We start from the raw sequence: 26,491 nt of genomic DNA, 5'->3' as shown, positions 1-26,491 counted from the left end.
CTCTCACGACATACTGAAAGCTTTGGATCAAGGCAACCAGTAAATGTAGTGGTTCTTGATTGCTGAAAAGCAACTGACACTTTATCACACCTACGGGTCTTGTCGAGAGTACGATCGTATGGGCTGTCGATTGAAATATGTGACTGGATTGAGGACTTTTTGGTAGGGAGGACACAGCATGTTATCTTAGATGCAGAGTCATCACAAGTTGTAGAAGTAACTTTGGAACAGGGAAGTGTGTTGAACTCTTAATGACCTTGCACACAATATTAATGGTAAAAATCAGACTTTTTGCAGATGATCAAGTACTATCTGAGAGAAGCTGCATAAATATTCAGTCTGATCCTGATTAGATTTCAGCATGGTACAGAGATTAGTAACTTGCTCTAAATGTTCAGAAATGTAAAATTGTACACTTCACAAAATGAAAAACTGTAGTATCCTATGACCATAATATCAATAATGAGTCACAGATGGAATCAGCTAAATCATACGAATACCTGGGTGTAAAACTTTGTAGGGATATGAAATGGAATGATCATGTAGGTTCAGTCGTGGGTAAAGCAGATGGTAGACTTCAGCTTAGTGGGGAAGTGCAATCAGTCTACAAAAAGTATTGCATACTAATCACTCATGCTACTGGTTCTAGAATATTGCTCAAGTGTGTGGGGCCCATACCAGATAGGACTAACAAGGGATGTACATGTCATGCTATTCATTAGAATGCAACTATCACGTAACTCAAACTTTACCATGCTGTGAGGTTTTCCTTCTTTTTCGCAGTTCATAATATTACAGTTTCTAGTGCAAAGGCTGAATATATGCAATGTGCCGCTCCTATCTTTTGAAAATGAAGCCATAGTGCCAATATTTCTTTGTGACATTTTGTTGACTTTGTTTCTCCCAGAAATAGCTACAGTTTACATGTTCATGTGTCAGTCTGCACTTCTTTGGATGGACAAATGGTGATATTCTCCTTCAAACACTGTTTTAAGTCCCTTAATGACAAAAGAGCCTGAGCTGCTCCATGCTCAGAAACAATAGTCAACACCTCTCGTACCTTTACTTAAACCCACTTCCCCATTGCTGTCCAACTTACTGGTGAACAATGCAACATTGATACTGCTTGTTTATCCGTACCACTGATGGTCAAACTAACATGTGCAAGTTTGCTCTGTCTGTAATTACTCCCATGTTTGCCACATAGTTAAACATTCTTAAGTTTTTCTCTTCTGCAACATGGTGAAGCTGTGCAGGGAATTCTTTTTGTGCTCCTTGCAACCCTGTCAAGATTCTTGAGGCGGCAATAACACTAAACTTAATTTTCTATTTACCCAGTGGTAGACTGCTTCCTGTAGACCCCCCTCCCTTCACTTCAATTCTTGCACCATTGAGGCTATGTGCTAATGCTTGTGAAAGTCTGGCTACAGCTGTGCAAATGCTTATTTTTGTAGTTTGAATATCTGGGGACAAACAAAAATACCATCTTATTTTCCCCTAACTAAAATGTAGACATTTATCATGCACATAGAGAAATGCCCCCCCAGTCTTGTCCATGGCCTTAATGAAATCATTCATTAGCCCCAATTTTATATGAAGATCAGGGGGAATTATGTTCTTGGATTCAAAAAGTGCTTCATGCGTAAAATTGTGAGATGCTGGTGCAATTAATTGACACTTATGCCAATCTTACTTTTTATGATGAAGTGTTTTGGTGTAGCCATGTTGTCGCCCAGACAATATGCTTACGACTTCATAGCCCTGGAAATCTGCCATTTAAACTTGTCATAGTTCAATCTCCATAACTGTTTCATGTTCTCATACATTTCTTTCATGTAAGGTGCGTACCCAATCGAAATCAATAGTAATACATTGCCATTATGCAGTAGCCCACACTTTAAACTTACTTGTAGTAGTCAAACAACTTTCACCACTCACTTTCATGGTCAGGCATTTTGAAGGTGGTGATGCAGCACGAGTTTCACTACCACAATTAGGTGGGACAGGACCAGGCAGTCCATCTCTGTAAGACATTGGTCACTTCGCCGACAGCAGTTAAGCTATGTCAAGGAAGACTTTCTCCTTGGAAATACCATTGTTAATGGAGTCATCATAAAAAAGTAACAATCACTCACATGATATTGTGGACCTTGCTAGATCATGGCTACAGCAAAGCCTGTGAAGGATCTTTTGTGATACAACCTCGACTGAAGATGCAAGGCTCAAGATATGAAACATACATGTGGAGCCCTGGGCTTGTCCTGGTCCCCAATTTCACCACTAGAGGACACTGTACACCTTCCTAATATATAGCACTATTGGCCTTCTTTGCATTTTCAATGTACCCTGTCCACAAATGTAGCAAAAATTGAGAGCAATGTTATGCATCTGCAAGGCATATTGCATCACAGGCATTACAATGACTCCACACATTACTAGACTTCAGTAACACATTCTTCCAGTACAAACAGGACACTGCTTTGTAAAAGACTGAAGCTACGCTTAAACGAAACATGATCCACCCATCACTTCTTGTTGCTACAAGCTCAGGCTAAGAATGGTGACAAAATACACACAGTTATCATTGCCTAAACTTAATGACTGTCTACCATCAATGTATTCTGAGTCCTATATAGGAAGGCATTGACAGTGAATGCTAATAAAATATAATTAAATGCACCCAACTCTAACTTGGAAACAAGAGCTAATTCGAGCATTTCATTATCGTTTTTGTTAAAGTGTAGCCAATATACTCAACAAACATTTCATCCTTGTTACATTTTTCACTGTTTGCAAGCATAATTGCAGAAAAAATTACCAAGAAAGAGATTGTTAATGGAAGTTAAGAACAGGAAGGTAGTGGTATGTGAGGATATATTGCAGTTCTCATCTACAGAGATCATGGAGACTAGGATCCAAGTGGCCTCTGTGGCGCACGAGGCACTCGTGTCTTTTGTTTCATATCAAACAGCGTGCTCAGCAACTGGGTAATATGAAGTAAACATGCACTTGCAAGTTCTGTGATACGTGGCAGCTCTTTAGGAAACAAGATGTCATACTTCATCAAACCAAAAACTCACTTGCGACAACTATGTAATTACAAGACAGAATTGCTGGGCGGTACTTACCCTGAGAAGGTGAAGTATTTAGTGCTGTTGATACACACAGTACATACAGGGCACTATCCTAGCTTGCAGAACTATTAGTACCTTTCCTGCGAATAGGTGAGGGGTGACAGACAGGTTGGGAAAGATTAAAAACGAAGAGCAGGTCACTCAAACCCCAGGATAAGAAGTAATCACATCTTGTCTCCCCTCATTCTAAGAGGTGAGTCATTTTCTTCCTGGGCTCCGAGTGACTGCCCTTTTCAACATTCCCTAACCTATCCTTTTCCCCTTCTCAAGGAAGGAACTAATTTAATAAAATGTCAGCAAAGCCTACAGGTAAGAATAATTTCATGTAAATTTTTGAATATTTACCTTAGGAAACTTAAAATTAAGAAACAAAAATATACATGTACAAGTAACTGCAAATCTTCAGTACTGCACTTTATTTGCAACAAAATCTTTTTCTGAAAAAATAAAGTTTTATAAATTCTTTACAAATGAATGTAAAATTAAATAATTGTTTATTAACTATATTACAAAAAAGTCAGTGCTTTGACCCAAGGAGAGCAATGCTGAAAGTGCGGCTCCCAAAAATTCGTGCAGGAGGTATTTCCAACACAAAACCCTGTGCCTCAGCTCACAACATATTTCACAAACCAAACTGGAAATATCCAGTCATTACTAGTATAATGATGCATTATACACAGCTATACATATATATAAGTAACGACATTGAGTATTATTGCATTTCTTTTCCATCTACATGCAAACTTAGCAAAATAAATACAGAATTTCAGTCGGTTCACATATCACAAATTACATAAATTGTTTCACTATTTATGCAACAATTATAACCAGCAGAACTAGACAATTTTAAAGACTACACTGAAAGATTGTGCTTACTTACAAGTAGCATATCAAAAGAATATCTACAAGTGAAACAGCTCAGAGTTATTGCATCTCAATCAAAAATTTGAAGTCTGGCATTTATCTACAAAATACTAAATATTGAAAACTTAATATTTTGTACCTTTCCTTATAGTCTTAATGTTACAGATGTTTCAGTGATGCACGTTCTCAATTACTTATGGCCCTTGCCACTTGATAGCATGATTAAGTCTTACCAGTGTGCAATACAACTGGAAAGGAGTTTCTAAAATGTGCCAATTACCAAGCAAATTAACTTAAAGGGTCAAAAGTATAAAAAATAGTTAATGGTAAAAGGAATTTGCTTAATAATTGTTACAGTAATTTTCCATTTGGTATGTTAATTGACGTTTGGTTTTTATGACGAGAGACATGATGTGTGCTAATTTAGTTGATTACCAAATTCACAGTATTATTATTTTAAATTATTTTCAACATTTCACACATTTGCCACATTTCATCCAACGCATTAACTACTGCAACACTGTTCTATCCTTTTGTAAACATTTTCCACACTTTTCAATAACAAATTTTTTTACACCACTTAATTTTTACAATTCTTAAACCAAACACACCACCATAGCACGAATCTTGAAGTTTAATTTTAATAAAAAGGAATCTACTCCACACATGTGAAATATTACAAAATTATACTGAAAGTATCATAGCAGATTTAGTGCTTTTCTGTACGAAGACTATGAGTGTATAACAATTTACAAAAAAGGTTATGCGATTTTAAATGAAGTACAAGAGTGATAAAAATCTAAATTTCACTACACTATAGCAATGTGCACCCCAACCCCTAAACAAAAAATAATTATTTTATAGAATGGAGAAGCAACAAAATCTGAGGCATGTACTTAGTAGCACAAGTCATCACATTCAGTTTTAAAATCTGCATTAATTGCAGTTTATAGTCTTCCTCCAAGTGTCATGACAATCATTATAGGAGAATTATTTTAAATTGTGGTTTTATTGCTGAACTTCCCGAATTGAGGCTATAAGCTGCACAAAAATGACTGAACGAGTTGTTCCACATATGGAAGCCACCTAGATTGGAATATGGCAATAATTCCAGATATGCAAGCACACAAATGCAAGCACAGAGCTAGTCCCTAATCATTTTTGGCACCCCTCCTTTCTTCACCACTTTTCTTAATTCTTCTGATCATCACTTCTTCATTGTTCTCTTCTTACCTCTGATTTCTTGTATTTTTCAACTTATTTATCATTCTCTTACACTTTCATACTACTTGCAGTATTGTATTAAGATTTCTGAGCAAGGTACAGCCTTTTGAACATAAACAGCCTTTTGCATGCCACACTATTCTTCTTTGAGTAAAATAGAATGTGTTGGTTTCTTATGGCCTATCTTTATCCTTTTGGCTGCTCTTTTCTATCAACACTGTTTACTTACAAGCCTCCAAGAGAAATATACATTGGTGGAAGTGTTTAATGATAATTAATTTACTTTTGTAACACTAAGTAAATTTTTTCACTCTCATGTATTTGGGGATTTATTAGCTGTATCAACAAAATGAAAACTGATAATGGAATAAATGTGTAATGATTTTATCCTGAAACTGAAGTACTCAACTGTGTTACAAAATAAAACAAAAACCATTCTACAAATAAAATTATATATTTAATGTAAATATCATTTTTGTTAATTCTTGTTCTGCTGTAACAATTTTTAACTTGCACTGAGAAAGTAATTGTTACTAACAGTAACTTTCAGAAATTAACAATCTTCTAATGTACACAAAGGAAAATAAATTGTAACCAAACACTTTACATATAGAATATTTACCATACAGAATTACTTAGGTAACAAATTTCTAGAACAAGAAATATAGAAACTTCTTATACAACTAACATACAAACATGCAGATGTTATGCATTCCACAATCTTCCTGGCAGAGAAAAACAAGGCCTTAAAGTTCTTATACATTAAGTTGCATGTAAATAGAATTTGTATTTTTGTTTCAGACACACTGATAACATTGAAGAATTTTGTCAACGGTCAGAAAATATATACCGAATGCAGTTCACACGTAATATTCACTGCAGAAACAAGTAAATTATGCTGAAATTTTTCCTGTCTAAATATGGCCTGTGGAGTTTGAACTCTGAAGATAATGAGTTAAAACAACTCTATTTATAACAAAAGCCAATTACGGTATCAGACAGGAAATTGCAATGAATTTGTTTTATCAGCACAAAAGTTACAAGATGCTCAACATCACAAACTAAACAGCCAAAAGTTTATTAACTTACTCATTCTTTTTCCTAAATACATAGTCACATACTTTTCATTATAATATAAATGAAAACAAACAACATCTGTTACATTTAGACACGCTAAAATGTGATACATCATTCACACAATTCAAAAGTTATATTAAAATTGAAGTTACTAATGGTACTGTTCTTGCAATACTTTTTTTAACCGACATGAAAATAAAAAATTCCAAAACTGATGTTAAAACTTTAAAAAATACTAGTACAGTACAGCCATAAACATGATTTCATTAAGAGGACAGTGCATCACTTTAGTAAAAACACGCACTACAGCCATCAGGAAGATTACTTTCACTACAATTTTCAAAAAATTTTAAAATTAAAATTTATACTAATAACTGCACAAAATAGAGCCAACAATCTAGCAGACTGTTAAGATTTTAAACTGAAGCTACAGAGTTTGCTCATATGCATCTTATTTACACACTCAGTCCAATACTTTTTTTATACAGAATTTTATGCTGACCAGAATTTTTATTTATGCACCATTTCAGTTCTGCTTTGGAAAGTCTCATAGTAACTTCCTGATAAAAACTGTTTAATTTCACCTGAACTCATAAATTTGTATGCTATGCTCTGGAACATGTGTTAATGTTAAGGACTGATACCTGAAACGGTAAAAAAAATTGCGTTAGATAAAAAATTGACTGGAAACTATTTTATACCTCACCATATGAATGACTAATTTAAAATGGATGTTAAAATAATTACTATCTATCCTACACATATGTAGAACATTTTAATTAGTTGTACTTGACTGGCAACAATTTACAATGTGATGAATTTTGAAATATTTCGGTTCCATCTTTCAACAACCCTTGTTTTGATTTGGCCTTGACATTCACCATCACAGCAATTTTCCACTGCATCAGGAAATTTGTAAACAGGTGAAAAAAAGGTGTAATTTAACCAGAAAGTAGCAGGAGTTTAAAAGTATATCAACAGAAATATGAAACAACTTCACAATAAGAGGGTTGTACCAGCTAAGTTGCCATATTACACAGTATGGACTACAGTCACTGTGAAAATTTGTGCAAGTTCCCTGCGTGCCCAGCATTCATTTATGATTTTACTAATGCACTAACAAATAGTAGATGTAGATGTGCACAGTCACAGCAAATGGTGCCTGAAGACATAATTTTAATATCTAAAAATCAGTTGCACTATAAATTAGCTGTCACTAACAAAGTGCAGCTGAATGGCACTTGTCAATTTATTAAACAACTTTCATCTGCAGCCCCAATTACTCTATCAAATTCCAATGGAACCAGTAACGTTATTTGTAAATCCTTCCCCCCTCCCCCCCCCCCCCCTCCTCCATAGGGTCCACACATACTAAGACATTTCCTGTATTTCCAAACATTAGAAATACCATTTTAAAAAGCGATAAATGTACAAAACTAGCATTTTAAAAGACTAACAAAGCAACTACCAGAATAAAATCCAGATACAGACTTCATGAAAAACAGGGATATAGAACATGAACCAAATGAAAGTTTTTTTCCTTTTAAGGTCACACTAATACAATATATAGCAAGTGACTGTTAGAAAATGTGTAAATGTTGTCTGTCTCTTAATGTGGTGCATATCATGTACACATACTGTAAGTGACATTCCAATATTGTTATCAGACTTCTCTGAATGACTAAAAACATCTTGTGCAATCAGTTTTTAATGCTTATGTGTTTCCAATAAATTAATTAGGTAACTCTCCCAATTTCACACACTGAATGAGGACATGAGTAGTTATGAAGCAACACACTGGCGTAAGTTAGCACGGAATCCACACAGAAGGTGGCAAGGACCTGCTTGAATTATTTAAGAAGAGAACATTACAACAAAATCCAGAGATTTATTTCTTTATTGGTCCTGTAGGACTCTGCAGTATAGAAAAGATATTGGACCATTCATTAAAAACAATACACAATCTTTGATCTTTTTTCAGACATCATTCTAATAACATTTATTTGTCTTGTGTGGTAGCTAAGTGCAGATTCATTACGGGTTACCGGGCTGCCGGTGTTTAGTTTTTCTTTTCTAATAATTAAATTTTCAAGTGTATAACTACACGGAAATGGTAGTGTTTTACTCTTCCTAAATAGTGTCTTGCACGATCTTTGATCTAATCTTTCCACTAATCTAACAATCTTTTTTTAAAATGATTTCTGACTAGCTCCACAATTTCCCCAAACACTACACCATATTTCAATATTGAATGAACATAAGCAAAATATATGGTCCTGAGATTATCATGTGATATACAGTTTCTTATTACTCTCATTACAAAACATGTTTTACTCAGTTTTTTGTTCACATAATCCATGTGTGTATCCAATTTCATGTTTTGTTGAATCCGTATACCAAGAAACTTTGTATTCCCTGTTTTTTAAATTTTTTGTCCACTTATATCTACAGGAGGATTACCTGGTGTCCTATTATGGGTGGTGAAAATATACATTGCGACAAATTTTTCCAGATTTATAATCAAACTGTTTGCAACAGAGTACTTTACTATCTTCTCTGTGACGGTCTTAATGTCATTTTCAAAGTTTTCTTTGCAACTTCCTGTAATTAAGATGCTTGTGTCATCTGCAGATAGATACAGCTTACTGTTTTTACTGTTTATATGTGAATCGTTTATATGTAGTAAGAACAGAATTGGATCCAATATGGAACCTTGGGGAACGCCATGTCTCACCACTAATAAATCTGACTGATGAGTTTTGACAGTCCCATTTATTTCATGTGTTATCTCTATGAGCTGCTTTCTTTCGTGGAGGTATGATTTAATCCAGTTATGCAGTGTTGCCATAATACCCAAAGTTCTGAATCTTACCTAGTAAAAAGCATTTGATACCATCAATCATGATAAATTACAAGACTAGGAATATACTTTAGGTATGTTCCTGCATATCTAGGGCCTGTAGAGCTCATACAGAAAAGAAAAGGTTGCTGTTTCTGTAGAGGGATTTCTCCTAAAATCATGTTGAGATGCCGTTAGTGTATTATATTTATTTATGACATTTGACAGTCTTATAAAAGAGTTTCTCCAGAATTTTAGAAAACAGACAGTAGAGAAACTGATCTATAATTTGACACCTCTTCCTGGCTTCCTTTTTTATGTAGTGGTTTAACTTAAGCAATTTTTTAAACATGTTGGAAAGCTGCCTGATGAGAAGAACAGGTTTACAAGATACGTCAATAGTTCAGAAATTAAGTCTACAGTTTTTTTTAACAACAAAATCTGGTAAATTATCTATTCCTGATGAATGTTTTGACTTTAAAAGCTTAATTTCTTGCTGTACCTCTTGTGTACTAGTTGGTATGAGAAACATTGTTTTCTACCTGTTCAATTTTTGATGTTACTTGTGAGGGATGTTTATGGGTGACCTTTTCCTCAGCAAGTTTTTTTGCTATATTTACATGTGCTTACATTTGGTTTGCAGATAGTGTGCGAATTTTCATTCAACCGCATAATATTAGTTTTTGTTTGTTACTTCCTGTGTCTTTCTTTACAATATTCCAAACAGTTTTCATTTTATTGTATGCATTTCGTATGTATCTATCATTTTCCATAATTTTGGCATTGTTTATTACTTTCCTGAGAATTATCAAATTCCGGTGTTCTGTGACACATTTCTGTAACTCTGTAGAGGAATCGTTCCTCTGTGCATGATTTTCTGATACCTGTAGTGCTCCATTTGTTTGTGTTAGTGAGATTTGACCTCCTATTTTTAAGTGGAAATGCTACAACAAAATGATATTTAACTGTATTCAGAAATATATTAAATTTGCCTGATATATTCCCAGCACCATAAATTTGCTCCCAGGATTCTTTTATTAAAATGATTTCTAAATATTTCAATATTCCAATCATTGTAATATCTAGTCTCATATGTACTTGTCAGTTTGTTGGTCTTATGACATTCAATATCAAAGCTTATGGTTTGTCCATAGTGGTCTCCAAGTCCAGTCTTTATTATTTCTGCTTTGTAATGTTGTTGATTAGGTTAATTATTATTTTGTGATTCTTGAGTTTCTCCCGGCGTATTTGATAGTCAAAATATCCACGGGTGTGCTGCCGGTCTATAGTGTCCAACGGGCACAATATTTCGGCGATCATACATGTCGCCATCATCAGGTGAACTGACGGACTGAGCTTCTGTGAACGTGCCGGCACGGAGATCCGTACGCTATGGCTGCTCAGAGGGAACTGGGTTCGGTCGCGGCGGCGGCCGATTTAAATACCCTCCGCCCGCGGCGCGCTCCCTCCGCCGTCCGCGCCCCGCGCCACGGTTGCGCGGTGGAACAGATTGCGACGGCGTCTGAGATGACGTCGGAGTGATGGCTCTGTCCGCCGTGGTCGTCACAACTATACGTTTGCTCGATTTACTCTTGATTAACCCGATCGCTGGTTCCCAAGCCTTGCTAAGATTATAGCCACAGTCACGGTTTATGAGGTCGTCATTGGTGCGAATTTCGATGGCCTCTCTAACAACGCTGTCCCAGTATCTCGACGTCTGTACCAGAATCCTCGTGCGGTCATATTCCATGGCGTGATTTTCCGACAAATGGGTAGCCCACTCTCACCGGTGGTAGCGAATTTGTACATGGAGAACTTCGAGGAGGAAGCCCTGTCGTCATCCGTATGGAAACCTACTTGCTTTTTCCGTTACGTGGACGACACGTTCGTCATCTGGCCACATGGTATGGATAAACTCCTTGACTTCCTCACACATCTAAACTCCATACACCCCAACATCAAATTCACTATGGAGACTGAAACGGAGGGTAAATTACCTTTCCTCGACGTCTTGGTCAAGAGAAGGGCTGACGGCACCCTAGGTCTTGGGGTGTATCAGAAAACTACGCACACTGATCTGTATTTGCACGCAGACAGCTGCCACCACCCTTCACAGAGGAATGGGGTACTATCTCTGACACAGAGAGTCTACCCCAGGAATTGGAACATCTGAGAACTGTATTTCGGAAAAATGGGTACTCAGAGTGGCAGATTCAACGTGCTCTCCGCCCAACCACTGCGGCACAACCTCTTGAGATGGATGAAGTCACGAGGGAGGAGGTAGGCAATGCATTTATTCCATACACAGGCGCACTCTCGGGGAAAATCGCTCGCATTCTGAAGAAACACCGGGTCGGAACTGTGTTTTGTCCTCCAAATAAAACTCGTGCACTGGTGGGGAGCGCCAAAGATGACCTCGGTTTGAGGATGGCCGGCGTGTACCAGATTCCGTGTCAATGTGGCAAATCGTATATTGGTCAGACGATGCGTACCGTCGAGGATCGATGCCGTGAACACCAGAGGCACACTCGGCTGATGTATCCGAGCAAGTCGGCGGTCGCTGAACATTGTTTGTCGGAAAATCACGCCATGGAATATGACCGCACGAGGATTCTGGTACAGACGTCGAGATACTGGGACAGCGTTGTTAGAGAGGCCATCGAAATTCGCACCAATGACGACCTCATAAACCGTGACTGTGGCTATAATCTTAGCAAGGCTTGGGAACCAGCGATCGGGTTAATCAAGAGTAAATCGAGCAAACGTATAGCTGTGACGACCACGGAGGACAGAGCCATCACTCCGACGTCATCTCAGACGCCGTCGCAATCTGTTCCACCGCGCGACCGTGGCGCGGGGCGCGGACGGCGGAGGGAGCGCGCCGCGGGCGGAGGGTATTTAAATCGGCCGCCGCCGCGACCGAACCCAGTTCCCTCTGAGCAGCCATAGCGTACGGATCTCCGTGCCGGCACGTTCACAGGAGCTCAGTCCATCAGTTCACCTGATGATGGCGACATGTATGATCGCCGAAATATTGTGCCCGTTGGACACTATAGACCGGCAGCACACCCGTGGATATTTTGACAATTATTATTTTGTCTATTGTGGATTTTGTGGAGCAAGTTTCTCGTGTTGGGGAATGTGTTATGATTTTCAAGTTACAAGAAACTAGGAGATTCAATTCTTCTGTTCTTATTTTATGGATTTTGCTAAGTCTATATCGAATCACCGCATACAAGGAGTGTTTGTTTATTTTTTACAGTTGGAATTAATGTTTTTTCCATGTGTTGAAGAAAGTTTTCTTTTTTTGTCTCCATCAGGAGATCTATAAAGGCATACCCAGTTGTTTTATTTGATGGTAATTCTATGGATTGGTTTTGGTTTTGTTTTCCTTTAGGGCGCAAGAAACAACTGGAGTCATATGTGGCCAAGTCATAACTATAGAACACAGAGACAGAGAGGAGTTAAAAAACGACTATACATCAGTCCCAATTGACATAATAGAAGGCAGCTAAAAAGAAGCATGTGGAAAAAGGACTAACAAAGACACCATACAGAAAAAGAGGTCCAGAACTAAAAATTAAATGGCCTTTGCCATATTGCTTTGGCAGATACAAAGTAAAATATGGTCGATAACCTGGGCGCCATTTGCTAAAACGGCCGATAACTCCTACGGCAAACCCAAGCGGGAACATAAATGGTTAAAAAAGTGCGCATTCCATCAGGAAGTGGCAGACAGTTAAAACTATAGCGTCACTTATCAAATGACTATTAAAGAGGCAGTGCCCAATAAGCAGCCTAGTTAAAATGACCTCCTCCTGCAGGAGGGCTGAGAGGAGGTCCTCCAAGCTGCTGAGAGAGTCTTAATAAGCCGAAGTTTTTTTCCCATGAAGGGAGGGGACCATTGGCGATGCCAAAGGAACACCATCTCTTGACAGACGACAACACAGAGCATCAGAGGGAATATAGGAACTCACGGGCTTAGGTATGAGGACTGCAATTTTGGCAGCAGCGTCAGTAGGCTCATTTCCTGGCAGACTGACATGACCAGGAACCTACAGAAACATCACACTGCCTCCACCAAAAGAGAGCAAGTGACTGTTTTTCCTGGTTCCACAGCACTAAGGGATGGGCAGTGTACAGCACATATAGACTTTGAAGATCGCTGAACGAGTGTGAGCACAGGACACAATTGAAGAGGTAGTCTCGCCAGACGTACCCTGTGGCCTGATACAGGGGGCTGTAAATACTGAGCACTGTACCGGAAGCTGATATTGAAAGACACGGGTGCCAATGACGAAGGCACACCCGACCCCATGGTCAGTCTGAGATCCATCAGTGTATACAAAGTTCCACACGAAGGTCGTGAAACTGAAGGCGATAGACCAAGGCTAGAGTAGTGTCCTTGGGAAGCGAATGAAGGCCATGGTTAACATGGGTCGCTTCACAAAGGTGATGAAGGGTTGACACCCACCGGGAAATTTGTAGGTAGTGTGAAATTAAGTCGCCGTAGCAAGTGCTGAAAGCGGACTCCAGGTGGTAACAGAGAAGGGGGGCGCACACCACACTGGTGATCAAAGGAATCATCAAAGGAGGCAGCATATGATGGGTGGCAACACATGGCAGACAAACGGCATGCATACGTGCTGAGGAGAAAGTCACGGCGGTAGGAAAGTGGTAGTTCAGCAGCTTCAGCGTACAGACACTGAAAGGTGCCTGTAGCCATACGGATGCCATGATGGTGAAAGGTGTTGAGACTGCGTAAGAGGGATGGGCATACAAATGCATAAACAAAGCACCCAGTCTAGTTTTGAACAGACAAGAGACCAGTACAAATGGAGGAGAGTGGTTCGATTGGCACCCCAGGAAGTGACATTGAGGAACTGCTGCCAGGTAAGACACATGGGAGGACCATGAGTGTTTCCTATTGAGCATAAGCCCCAGGAATTTCGTAGTTTCAATGAAAGGAAGGGATACAGGCCCAAGATGTAAAGATGGTGGGAGAAACCAATTGTGTTGCCAGAAATCCATGCAGACGATTTTGTCAATGGAAAAGCGAAAGCCATAGTCAATGCTCCAGGAGTAAAGATGATCAAGACACTGCTGAAGACATCTCTCAGTGAGACAGGTCCATGGTGAACTGCAACAGACGGCAAAATCGCCAACAAAAAGGGAGCCAGAGATGCCCAGCGGGAGACAAGCCATTACAGGGTTAATGGCAAAAGCAAAGAGGATGAAACTCAGGATGGAACCCTGAGGCACACTGTTTTCCTGGATAAAGGTGTCCAACAAGGCAGAACCCACATGCACTGCAGTGCTTCGAGAATTTCTGCGTAAATTCTGGACCCACTCTGCCTTCTACTGTCTCTAACACATGATATTTTAAATATAAGTGAGAGAGAGCCTATTTACTGAGCATCAGCTGTGTGTGTGTGTGTGTGTGTGTGTGTGTGTGTGTGTGTGTGTGTGTGTGTGTGTGGGCGCGGGTAGGTTTGAAGTTTATCGTGAGACTACTACGTGAGACTACTATAGACGTGGTGGTCGAACGGCAGCAATAAGTGTCTGCCAGTTGCGCCATGGAATCTGTAGTGAAAGAACAAAGAGTGTTTATATATATTTTGTGCTGTTTTATAACTTTGACAATTGTAGTGGGAAAAAAAAGAACAGTTGAAATATTGTTAATTAATATTCATTTTGGACTTGGAGAGGATTAGACGTGTAATGTGATTCATAGTGAGAAAGGACAGGGTTATCAAGCCAACCTTACCTTTTATGTAAATCTACTTTGTTTCTACGCTTTGGAGACGTGAAGAGACTTACTTGATAGTATTTACTTTTGTGGAGACTCAGATTTGTAAAAGTTTGATGTTCAAATACACATCATTAAGTGCCGAATACATAAAAGTTTGTATACTTATTCCACACGTTCTATATCAAAAAGCGGCAACCTGTGTGAAAGGACAGAAGAAAACAGGAATTTTTGGACGAACATGAGATAAGAAGATATTATGTGTTGCCATAGCACAACAGCAGCAGAAAGAGAGAAGCAGAACCAGGGGACAGGTCCAAGACACCCCTTGTTTGGATGTGAATACCAACATCGAAGATTAAGTTCAAGAAAGATTTCCCTCTGTTTAACGGAACCAGTTAACATCACCTGCAAATCGTTGAATACAGCTTTGGCGTAACTTACCACCAGAGAGGTACTGGAACAACCCTAAAGAAGAGCTTGCTAAAGGACGTCATCTCCCATATAAAACATGGAAGGTTCTCAACAGGCTGAGAACTGGTGTATCTCAATGCAAGGTAAATTTGAAGAAATGGGGTTTCTCTCCAGGAGATGAACTATGCGAATGTGGTGAACAGCAAGGTCACCAACACCTGCTCAACTGTAGAAACCCCCAGCACCATGCCCGATGGGCGATCTGGTTATCGCCAATGATACAGAAGTTCAAACAGCGGAATTTTGGATGTCATATGGAATTTAATCATGTACTTATATTGTTTGTAAATTGCCGTCTATCAACTATATACACTTCTGGAAATTGAAATAAGAACACCGTGAATTCACTGTCCCAGGAAGGGGAAACTTTATTGACACATTCCTGGGGTCAGATACATCACATGATCACACTGACAGAACCACAGGCACATAGACACAGGCAACAGAGCATGCACAATGTCGGCACTAGTACAGGGTATATCCACCTTTCGCAGCAATGCAGGCTGCTATTCTCCCATGGAGATGATCGTAGAGATGCTGGATGTAGTCCTGTGGAACGGCTTGCCATGCCATTTCCACCTGGCGCCTCAGTTGGACCAGCGTTCGTGCTGGACGTGCAGACCGCGTGAGACGATGCTTCATCCAGTCCCAAACATGCTCAATGGGGGACAGATCCGGAGATCTTGCTGGCCAGGGTAGTTGACTTACACCTTCTAGAGCACGTTGGGTGGCACGGGATACATGCGGACGTGCATTGTCCTGTTGGAACAGCAAGTTCCCTTGCCGGTCTAGGAATGGTAGAACGATGGGTTCGATGACGGTTTGGATGTACCGTGCACTATTCAGTGTCCCCTCGACGATCACCAGTGGTGTACGGCCAGTGTAGGAGATCGCTCCCCACACCATGATGCCGGGTGTTGGCCCTGTGCGCCTCGGTCGTATGCAGTCCTGATTGTGGCGCTCACCTGCACGGTGCCAAACACGCATACGACCATCATTGGCACCAAGGCAGAAGCGACTCTCATCGCTGAAGACGACACGTCTCCATTCGTCCCTCCATTCACACCTGTCGCTACACCACTGGAGGCGGGCTGCACGATGTTGGGGCGTGAGCGGAAGACGGCCTAACGGTGTGCGGGACCGTAGCCCAGCTTCATGGAGACGGTTGCGAATGGTCCTCGCCGATACCCCAGGAGCAACAGTGTCCCTAATTTGCTGGGAAGTGGCAGTGCGGTCCCCTACGGCACTGCGTAGGATCCTACGGTCTTGGCGTGCATCCGTGCGTCGCTGCAGTCCGGCCCCAGGTCGACGGGCACGTGCACCTTCCGCCGACCACTGGCGACAACATCGATGTACTGTGGAGACCTCACGCCCACGTGTTGAGCAATTCGGCGGCACGTCCACCCGGCCTCCCGCATGCCCACTATACGCCCTCGCTCAAAGTCCGTCAACTGCACATACGGTTCACGTCCACGCTGTCGCGGCATGCTACCAGTGTTAAAGACTGCGATGGAGCTCCGTATGCCACGGCAAACTGGCTGACACTGACGGCGGCGGTGCACAAATGCTGCGCAGCTAGCGCCATTCGACGGCCAACACCGCGGTTCCTGGTGTGTCCGCTGTGCCGTGCGTGTGATCATTGCTTGTACAGCCCTCTCGCAGTGTCCGGAGCAAGTATGGTGGGTCTGACACACCGGTGTCAATGTGTTCTTTTTTCCATTTCCAGGAGCGTATATGTATGTTATGTTCTGGACATGAGTAAATAAACAAATAAATAATAACCGAGAATAACAAGACAAAATAACAAGTTCATGGAATTGGATTCTGCCTGAAAATTCAAATGGTGAAAATTAGGAAATGCAACAAAAGGGAAGACGTAAGAAAGTCATAATGTTAAAAGAAAACAGAGAAGATCTCAACGTGTTAGACTAAGAAGAGATACACTGAGAACAATTCAACGAAGAAGATCCGGTGGGGAGTAGACAGCCCTCTCACACATCCTGAGGACGCAGACGTGGAAAACAACATCCGACGCTGCAGGCACCAGTTGTTGCTCGCCGGTGCCGATTCCACATTCGCTCGCCGAAGCAGCCTAAACTCTATGTCGGGTGAGCATAAAACAGTACTTTATTGTTTGAGTGTAAAGTTGGATAAACTGTCGAGTGAAGTATACTCGTGTAGTTGTTACACTTAGAGTGAAGTTTTAAATGTTTACTAGATCCAAAGCGCATGAGAATATGGAAAACTTGAAACAAGTAGAAGAAACTCGAGAACCAGCTATGGCTGTGAGAATCCGTAGAGAAATGCCAGAATGGACTGAGTTAGTAAATTTAATTAACGTCCAGAGTCTTAAGTTAGACTCGGTAAATGCTTAGTCAAATTCTAAACTAGGAGCCCAGAGTTTACAATCAAATGAAACTTTAAATTCTAGATTAAATGCTCAAAATGAAACGCTAGGGAAAGAAATAGGTTTGGTACATTCTAGTTTAATGCTCAAAGTCAAGTTCTAAATGACCAGAATGAAACCTTGAATAGTCAAGCAACCAATCTTGGTTTATTAAGTGCCAAGGTTGACACACAGAGTAGAGAATTTACTAATCTATGCGAAGGCATGGATACTTTGAAGACTAATTAGACACTGTAAATGGTAAAGTTGAAAATTTGAAGTTAGATTTAAAGAAGGAACTGAGTAATTCTTTAAGTATTCAGATAAATCAAATGTTTGCTGAATTCAACCAAAACCACACTAATAATTTGCAGAATTTGACAAAAAAGTTAGAACTGAATATTGAGGGAAAATAAAATAGTGTAGAATTAGAGATTAATGAAAAGTTAGGATCAATGGAGGATGTATGTAATGCCCAGTTTAATGCTATAAAGCAGGGATGGCATACTTTGAAAGAGAGCACTGATAAGCATAGCGAATTAATGCCTGTCATTCAATCACAAATTACAGGTGTAAGTACACGAGTAGACACTGAAGAAAGAAGCATCAAAGAGAAGACAGCAAGCTCTGATACCATAAATGTAAGTAGTCTGGAAGAACAGGTAGAAGACATTATAGATCAGAAAGTCACAGAGAATAACCTCCGGGAACACATCACCTATGGCTTCTTCCGAAATTACTGTTGCCAAGAAGGGCCTAGACGAACTCTGGAGAGAAGTCAAACTTATCCAGGAACATGTATTAAAACTAATAACTTCACTTAATGTGTTACCGAGTGAAGTGGTGATTGTTTTGCAGTGGGGAGACTTTCAGATAAAATTTAACGAGAAGTACTGGTCTGCACTTGCTCAAGTAAAGTTAATATCAGATCCATGGGATCCGGGTGGAGTCATCTATCCACCCAGGGACATTAACATTCTGAGTTAACGGGCGGAGTGACAAATGTCGGCTTGAGTTGTTTTCGTTGTTTTTTTTTTTCCCAAAATAGTTTTCCTGCACCAAATTCTCTTCAAATCTTAAACTATTCTGTCATCTATTTCCAATTTCTTAAACTATCCTATAGTGTGATTACCTAGGAAACTGGATATGACTATAACATAAGGACTGGCTTAAGAGAATCACAGATAAAAGGTGATCTCTAGACTAAATAAATTGAATGGAATATTTTTGTGGAAAACGTGACATTATGTGACTAATTTAAATAATTATTATACTATAGTGGATAGACTTTCCATTTTGCATAGAATATTTTACACCTTTTATAAAATGTTATGTAGATTGGAAGGTTTGTATGAGGTCTGAAAGGGGTGGGTATCGTAGATGAAAGTAGGATTTACACAAACAGATAAATCATGACTAAACCAACATGCCCACCACATCATACCTTTCAAACAACCCTCGCAATCAAGTGTGCCCAATTCTTCACCATTTGCCGTTTCCATAGAGCTGCTAAGACTTCCTTCGGTGAACTCAAGAATGAAGGTGGGAATGTCTGTTCTGGAGGAGATTATTTAACACTAAACCTCCTCCGGCTTCTCACTCTAGTTCCTGTGAGGTAGGGATCCTTGGGAAGGGGAGGTGGGAAGGGTTTTCTGTCTTTAGGGCTACCTTCTTTCTGCTCTTCGATCTTAGCAACCATTTCTATTTGTTTCCTTTCTTACTTCTCATTTGAGGACCTATATTTTTTCCCTCTTTCCATATTCACATACTTCTATTGCAGAAGTCCTTCCTACTTTCTGTGGTTTCTAATAACCTACATCTTATCTTTCGATAAGAAGGCCGAAGAATCAGCTTACATGAACACACATCCACACACTTACAAAAAGAGACAGATACACAGACAATAAGGTAACAGATTAGAAAGATGTGAGAACCACCAATATAAACTATGATGATCCTACAATGAATGTACATAAGAAAGAGGCATGAGAGAACATAAGGCAAAGAGGAGTTAATTGTGGTAGTCATTAAGGAATGTCAGTCTAACAAATATTCTGACGAATTTTAGGATAGTGGGACTAGTATTGCCCAAGCAAACATTATCTACTGAATAGTACATCCAGACAGGGTATCTATTACAGGTATAGAAGATGATGAGTAGAGGAGGGAGTTGATGAGATATTAAGAAGTGAATGCGAAGTGTAGACTATATTTGTAGCTTTACCAGAAAATACTTAACTATAGTATATGTAGTAATGTATACTGGGGATAATGAACCTTGAGGCCTACTCAAAGGATAAGGGGGGCATACCCAGCATCTGCTAAATATATAGGAAAGGCGTACCTACATGGAGATAGGACGACCTGTAGCCTAATGAACAGGGATGTTTTATGAAGGGGCATACCTACCAGAATGGAAAGAGGAATTGCACTCATACGGTCAACCCACAAGTAAGGTATAGGTACTGATCCTAGCAGGAGGGGACAATATCTTGGCAGAAGTCAAACGTTATATAGGATTATTCTGGTAAGTTTGAATTCTATGTAACACTAACATTATCGCATTTTTGTTAAGTTTACGAGCGTCAAAAGCAACACTTATTTTGCCCAGAGTTCCTCCAAACTACAGTCTATAAATAATGAGACTATTGCATACTAAGGAAGTAGTGCAAAGAATTAGAATAAAGAATGAAGTACTCAAGTGTCATGAACACCTGAAGTTTGCGATTGGAGTTAAAGAAAGAGTCCTCACAATTCCTAAGTATTAATAATGTGGAATGAAATCATAAATAAATGCTTTTATATACATAAAAACAAGGTAGAGTAAGAAATCAGTAAAAAGACAACAAGCAGTAGCTTGTGAAATATTACGCATGATATTAATGTACATAATGATTATGTATAAAATATCGAAGGTTCAACCTGAGAGGGGAGGGGGGGGGATATGTAGTGCTTGAGAATTTCTGTGTAAATTCTAGAACCACTCAGCCTTCTACTGTCCCGAACACACGATATTTTAAATATAAGTGTGAGTGTGCCTATTTACTGAACATCACCTGTCTGTGTGTGCAGGTTTGAAGTTTATTGTGAGACAACTGTAGACGCGCCGGTCAAACGGCCGGTTGCGCCATGGAAGCCGTAGTGAAAGAACAAGGAATGTTTATGTATTCAGTGCTGTTTCTGTAACTTGGAGTTGAAATATTATTAATGCTGGTTTTGGACATAGAAACAGACAAGACATGTATTCAGTTTCATATTGAAAACAGACATGGTTATCAAGCCAACCTTACCTTATATATAAATCTATTTTGTTTCTACGCTTTGGAGACACGAAGAGACTGACTTGCTAGTATTTATTTATGTGGAGACAGAGATTTGTAAAAGTTTGATGTTCAAATATACGTCGTGAAGTGAAGAAAAAGAAACTGCATGTGTATGCTTATTTTATAAGTAGAAAGAGTCTTGAGAAATTCGTGGTCCTAGTAAATATACTTCGGAGAAGGAGAAGAAGAAGAAGAAGAAGAAGAAGAAGAAGAAGAGAAAAGGAGGTTGCAGCAGCAAATTAACCAACAAGGAAAGTCGGTTGACAATCTCAAGTAAGTAGTACAGTTAAAGAAGCTGGAGTTTACACACATACTTTATCACTTTCAGTCATCCAAAGCATTAACGCACCTTGAAAATTTGGTCTTTTAAAAATGCTTGAAGGAAACAGGACAGGCGGCCATAGAAGCCCCACGTGTAAATAGTACGGAGTATACCAGTTCTACAGCAGGTGTCGTAGGCCTTCTCCAAATGGAAGAACATGGCCACAGTTTGGGATTTCCACAGAAAATCATTCATGACACAGATGGACGAAGTAATGAGATGATCAACTGCAGACTGCCACACTCTAAATCCACACTATGGATTTGTTAGTAAATTGCGAGACTCGAGCCACCATACCAGGCAGGTATGAATCATATGTTCCATCACCTTGCAAACACAGCTGGTAAGAGAGAAGGGGCAGTAGCTAGAAGGAACGTTTTTGGGGATCTGGCCCATCTGAATTTGCACTGAAATGGTCACAGCAAAAATATTTAGATTCCAACTCCTAGCAAACTTATATATTAACAATTTGTTCCTGAAGTTTGCACAGAGTTGCCATTATGCTAACTGGTTGATAACAGTCCCTACTGTGGTTTTTTTGCCAGATTTCAAATTCTGGTATAATGATGCTTCCCTTCCATTGCAATATCTAGTACAATACCATTAACATATCTAATTTCCTCACATTACTGAGTTGATGGAGCACCTGGTAACATATTTATCTGGGTCTGGGTGTATATCATGGCTGTGTTCATGAGCTATTTTCCCACGGGGTGCAATATGTTTGAAGATTTGTTTTGGTGTGTTTGGAGAAGATATTACATTTCACTACTCTTTTCACTTAAACATCTTTTATCTGTTGGTAAGAGCATTCTCCCAAAACGCAAAGATCTTTGTTGGAATTCACATTTTGAGGAAATTTAAGGACAGGAATATGAGAAATAACTTTCACATTCACAATGTAGCCAATACATTATCACTTCTTAGCTCACAAAATAGTTCTTATTTAAAAACTTGCTCTTATGTTTCCAATTTAAGATTTAAAATTTTTTTGCGATCACTTCAAACAGTAAGTGGCAAACGAGCAACAGTAACTTAGGACTGCAAAAACAAGTATGTTCAAATTTGATACTAAAAATCTGTCTTGGTATTTAACAAGATGAGCAGCTACTCCATGGTATTCTTGTACCTGATCAATTTTATTTTCGATAAAAAAGTTGATAAAAAGTACACACAACATTAAATATTAATAATTAGAATGGGAAATTTATATCAAGACTAAAGGTATTCCTACCATTCTGAGCTCCTGTGATAATAATAACCATCAATTGTAGCAGCAGATTTTTGGAAACAGATGTAATAAAAGCCAGCAAATGAAGCACCATTTATATCCTTGATAGTATGGTCAGGCACAAGAAAGTGTTCTTTCCACCTCATAAAAACAAAGTCAGTTGACTTCAAGGCTTCATAATCGAAAGTATCCGAGTTGAATGTTTTTGCATACTGGTAAAATGATCCAAATTTACTCTGGAAAGAAAAACAAAAAGCTGTAACTCACAGGGAAACACTAACAATAGCTTAGATTACCAAATGCTTGAAAGGCAGAATAACATCTTAATATAAAGAATTATCATTTAAAAAGTTGAAAGACCTACCATAATACTAATTTATACTCTAATGTTGGTGTACAGACTATTATTTAAGCACCTGGAAGCAGCAAAATACATTACTGCTGCAAAATCATTTCATTACTAGAAACTTTGTTCAATGCACCATTCATTTTCATCACTTGATTGCATTTCAGTTACGGTATTCACTGTTTTCAAGCAAAGTTAAATGTTATATGACCTGTAGGGTTATGTAACAACGCAAGCTACAAGAATTCTCCATTCAAGGTGAACAATATCAACAATGGATATTCCTGCATTCCATTACAACTGCATTGAGTGCCAAATTTTTTAACAGCATCAGACACACAACATCAGCAATAATTCTTTTCACATATGTTGTCTGCTTTCACTGCTACTCTCTCTACTACCGGCTTTTTCAGTGTAAACTTAACTACTTATGAACTTCTTAACACATTTCACACTAACTTCTCTGCTTAGAAGACTTTTACAGAGGTGTGTATGATACGAAGCTTAAAGCACTTTCCGTTTCTGTTGAACATTCCATTATGGAGAGACTAGAGTTTTATGATGCATTTTACAGATAAAATGTCAGTGATCACATTGAGCTTTTACTTAACATGTAGCCTACAACTATCAAGGGTAAAGGTTCCATTAAAGCACATCTTCAAAGCACCATAATCTGCACTTGAAATGTTTATTTGCCAACCCAGTATTCAGGTGCATAACTTATTGTCTAGGTTGCACCTGACACACAACAAAACAGCTGCATTTAGTTTTTGCAGATCCATCATATAGATGTGGATGTAGGACTGCAGCTGATAAAAAACTCTTACAAAACCTGATACCCGCAGCCATAATTATTCCTAAAAACTTTATTATTTATACAACCAGTTTTGATGCTTCATTTACATAACTTTCAGGCCCCTATGCAAAAATTAATGGAGAAAATCTTGAGATAGTTGTTGTCATGCGTTTGAAATGTATATATCGCATAAATAGAATCCCACGGTATTCAGTTCAATATATGGGGTACATGTTCTACGTGCTCCAAAATTTGGATGTCTCCATTTCTTCTAGCATAGAGGTCTGGAGGGGACCCTAATGAAGGGCTGAATCTTGCTGCTTACTTAATAAAATTTTTAGGAAGAAATGCAGCTGTTTGTGTTCTTCTTCTAGGATAAAAAGCTGTAGGCCCATCAATTTCTACAAAATGACAATGTATATATAATAGCAGAGAGATAAGTCTATTCACATTATGTATCTATAGAGCGATGACATGGGTGTCAGTTCATACAATATCACATCAAATCTACGGTATACAGGTTGTCGTATTTGTTACTCCTGTCAAATCTTAGGTAGTGACACTTCTTGATCACATCCAACATAACTGTCATATTATAATGTAAACTTGAAACTGGTCAAAGACTCAATATTACCTGACACACACAGGGGTGCAAGCACATCTCATGTACACTTGACTAACTCCAGCATCTCAGATCAGAATGTAACTATCACGTAGGATGCAAGTAGCAATCTGGAGGGGGCAGGGAAGGGGAAGAGATAGAAGTGTACTGGTGGGGAGAGAGACAAATGTTGTCCGGTGGAGTGTGCAACAGGTGCAGCATTAGGAGGTCATGCAGCAAGGAGGTGGGGGGGGGGGGGGGGGGAGAAAGGAGAGGAGTGGGGAAAGATGGGCAGATGCATTGACAGAGGGCGGCAAATGAGAATGGGGAGTTGATAGCACAAAGGAGGGGTGGAAACTGTTAGTTAGTGGGCATCGGGACAGTATGTTACCATAGGTTGAGGCTGGGATAATTATGGGAGCAGAGAATGTGTAGTAAGGATAACTCCTATCTGCAGAGTTCAGAAACGGTGGTGGTGGAAGGAAGGATCCAGACGGCTCAAGTAGTGCAGCAGCCATTGAAATCAAGTATGTTATGTTCAGCTGCATGTTGTGCCACAAAGTGGGTCACTTTGCTCTTGGCCACAGTTTGGCAGTGGCTGTTCATCCTGGTAGACAGCTGGTTGGTAGTCATACCAATATAAAAAGCTGTGCAATGATTGCAGCAGAGCTGCTAAATGACATGGCTGCTTTCACAGTTGGCCAGGCCTCTGATGGGGTAGGATAAACCTGTGACAGGACTTCAGTATGAAGTGTTGTGTGGGTGGATTGGGCAGATTTTGCGCGTGGGTCTTCCACAGGGATGTGATCCTTGTGGCAAGGGGTTGGGACTGGGAGGGGCATACGTATGGACTAGGATGTTGTGGAGGTTGGGTGAGCGATGGAAACATCGCTTTAGGAGTGGTGGGAAGTATCTCGGGTAGGATGCCCCTCATTTCAGGCGTGTTGATAGGTGAACAAAACCCTGGCAAAGGAAGTGGTTTAGTTGTTCCAGTCCAGGGTGGTACTAAGTGACAAAGGAACTACCTGCCATTTATCCGACTCTCCCACCTATAAACTCTGCCAGAGTGGCTGCATCCCAGGAGTCCAGCACAACCTCCAATCACTGCTTAAAGTCCTAGGTCCTTCCCAGAACATCTCCCCTGCATCCATTTCCTACCTCACCCCTATGACATCTCGCACATCGACCTTCTACATGCTCCCCACAATCCATAAATTCAAATGATCCTGGATGCCCCATTGTAGCTGCTTACTGTGCCCCTACTGAAGGAATTTTGGTCCTCATTGAGCAACACCTCCAACCAACTGCCTGTACTCTAGCTTCCCACATTAAAGACACCAACCACTTCCTTCATCGAATCTCCGCCATCCCCATCCCCTTAACCTCCTGTTGTGATTTGAGAATTTCAGCGTAAATTCTAGAACCACACAGCCTTCTACCGTCTCAAACACACGATATTCTAGATACAAGTGTGGAATGGTAAAATCCTACCCACTGCGTATCACATGTTTGTGTCTGCAGGTTTAAAATCAGTCGCAGAAAGAAAGTAGATGCGACGGTTGAACAGCACCGACAAATACCTCTCGGGCAATCCATAAATGCGTTAGTGAGAGTGTATGGAAGAACCATGGAATCTATGCGCCACTTTGTGCTTATTGTGTCACTGACTATTGCTATGTGAAACAAGAACAGTTGAAAAAGTACTCATATAGACTCTTGACTCAGCCTTGTTAGAGACACGACGTTTTTTCAATCTCCTTTTCTGAAAGTCAAGGTCTCTAAGCTGACTTTTGAATGTTAATCAATTTGTTTCTAACATATGACCGTATGAGAGACTTACCAAAGTTCTAAATTATGCTGAAAGTGAGAATTTTTGTTGTGCTTGAAAGACAAATCATTGATTGTCGAAACGTAAAGTTTTTATGGCTACTTATTTCACTAGTAGAAAGAAGCTTTGAAGTTTCTGTACCTAGTGTTATTCGGTGGAGAAGAAGTCAAGAGAGTTTCCAGTAGCCAGCTATTAAGTAAAGAAGGGTGGCTGCGAACTCCAATTAAGTCATCTCATAAAGAAGTGGAATGTAGTTTGGGGAAGTAAATCAGTATAACCCAGACCCACACTCACACT

At 39.7% G+C, this 26,491-nt stretch overlaps 1 protein-coding gene across 1 annotated transcript in view; it reads right to left on the bottom strand.

Annotated features, from left to right (window-relative positions):
• Window positions 1–3,517: 3,517 nt before the first annotated feature.
• LOC126457550 (glucose-induced degradation protein 4 homolog) overlaps window positions 3,518–26,491 on the bottom strand; it is an 83,899-nt gene continuing 60,925 nt past the window's right edge. The window contains exons 3-4 of the mRNA XM_050093957.1: window positions 22,627–22,859; window positions 3,518–6,943 (exon numbers count right to left, since the gene is read on the bottom strand). Coding sequence (XP_049949914.1) covers window positions 6,880–6,943; window positions 22,627–22,859 — 297 coding nt within the window. The 3' untranslated portion in view covers window positions 3,518–6,879. The remainder of the gene's footprint in view (window positions 6,944–22,626; window positions 22,860–26,491) is intronic.

This window comes from Schistocerca serialis, chromosome 2, assembly GCF_023864345.2.
Source record: "Schistocerca serialis cubense isolate TAMUIC-IGC-003099 chromosome 2, iqSchSeri2.2, whole genome shotgun sequence".
NCBI lineage: Eukaryota > Metazoa > Arthropoda > Insecta > Orthoptera > Acrididae > Schistocerca > Schistocerca serialis.
Note: the sequence above shows the minus strand (reverse complement) of the source record. Positions and strands in the feature narration are given on the sequence as shown.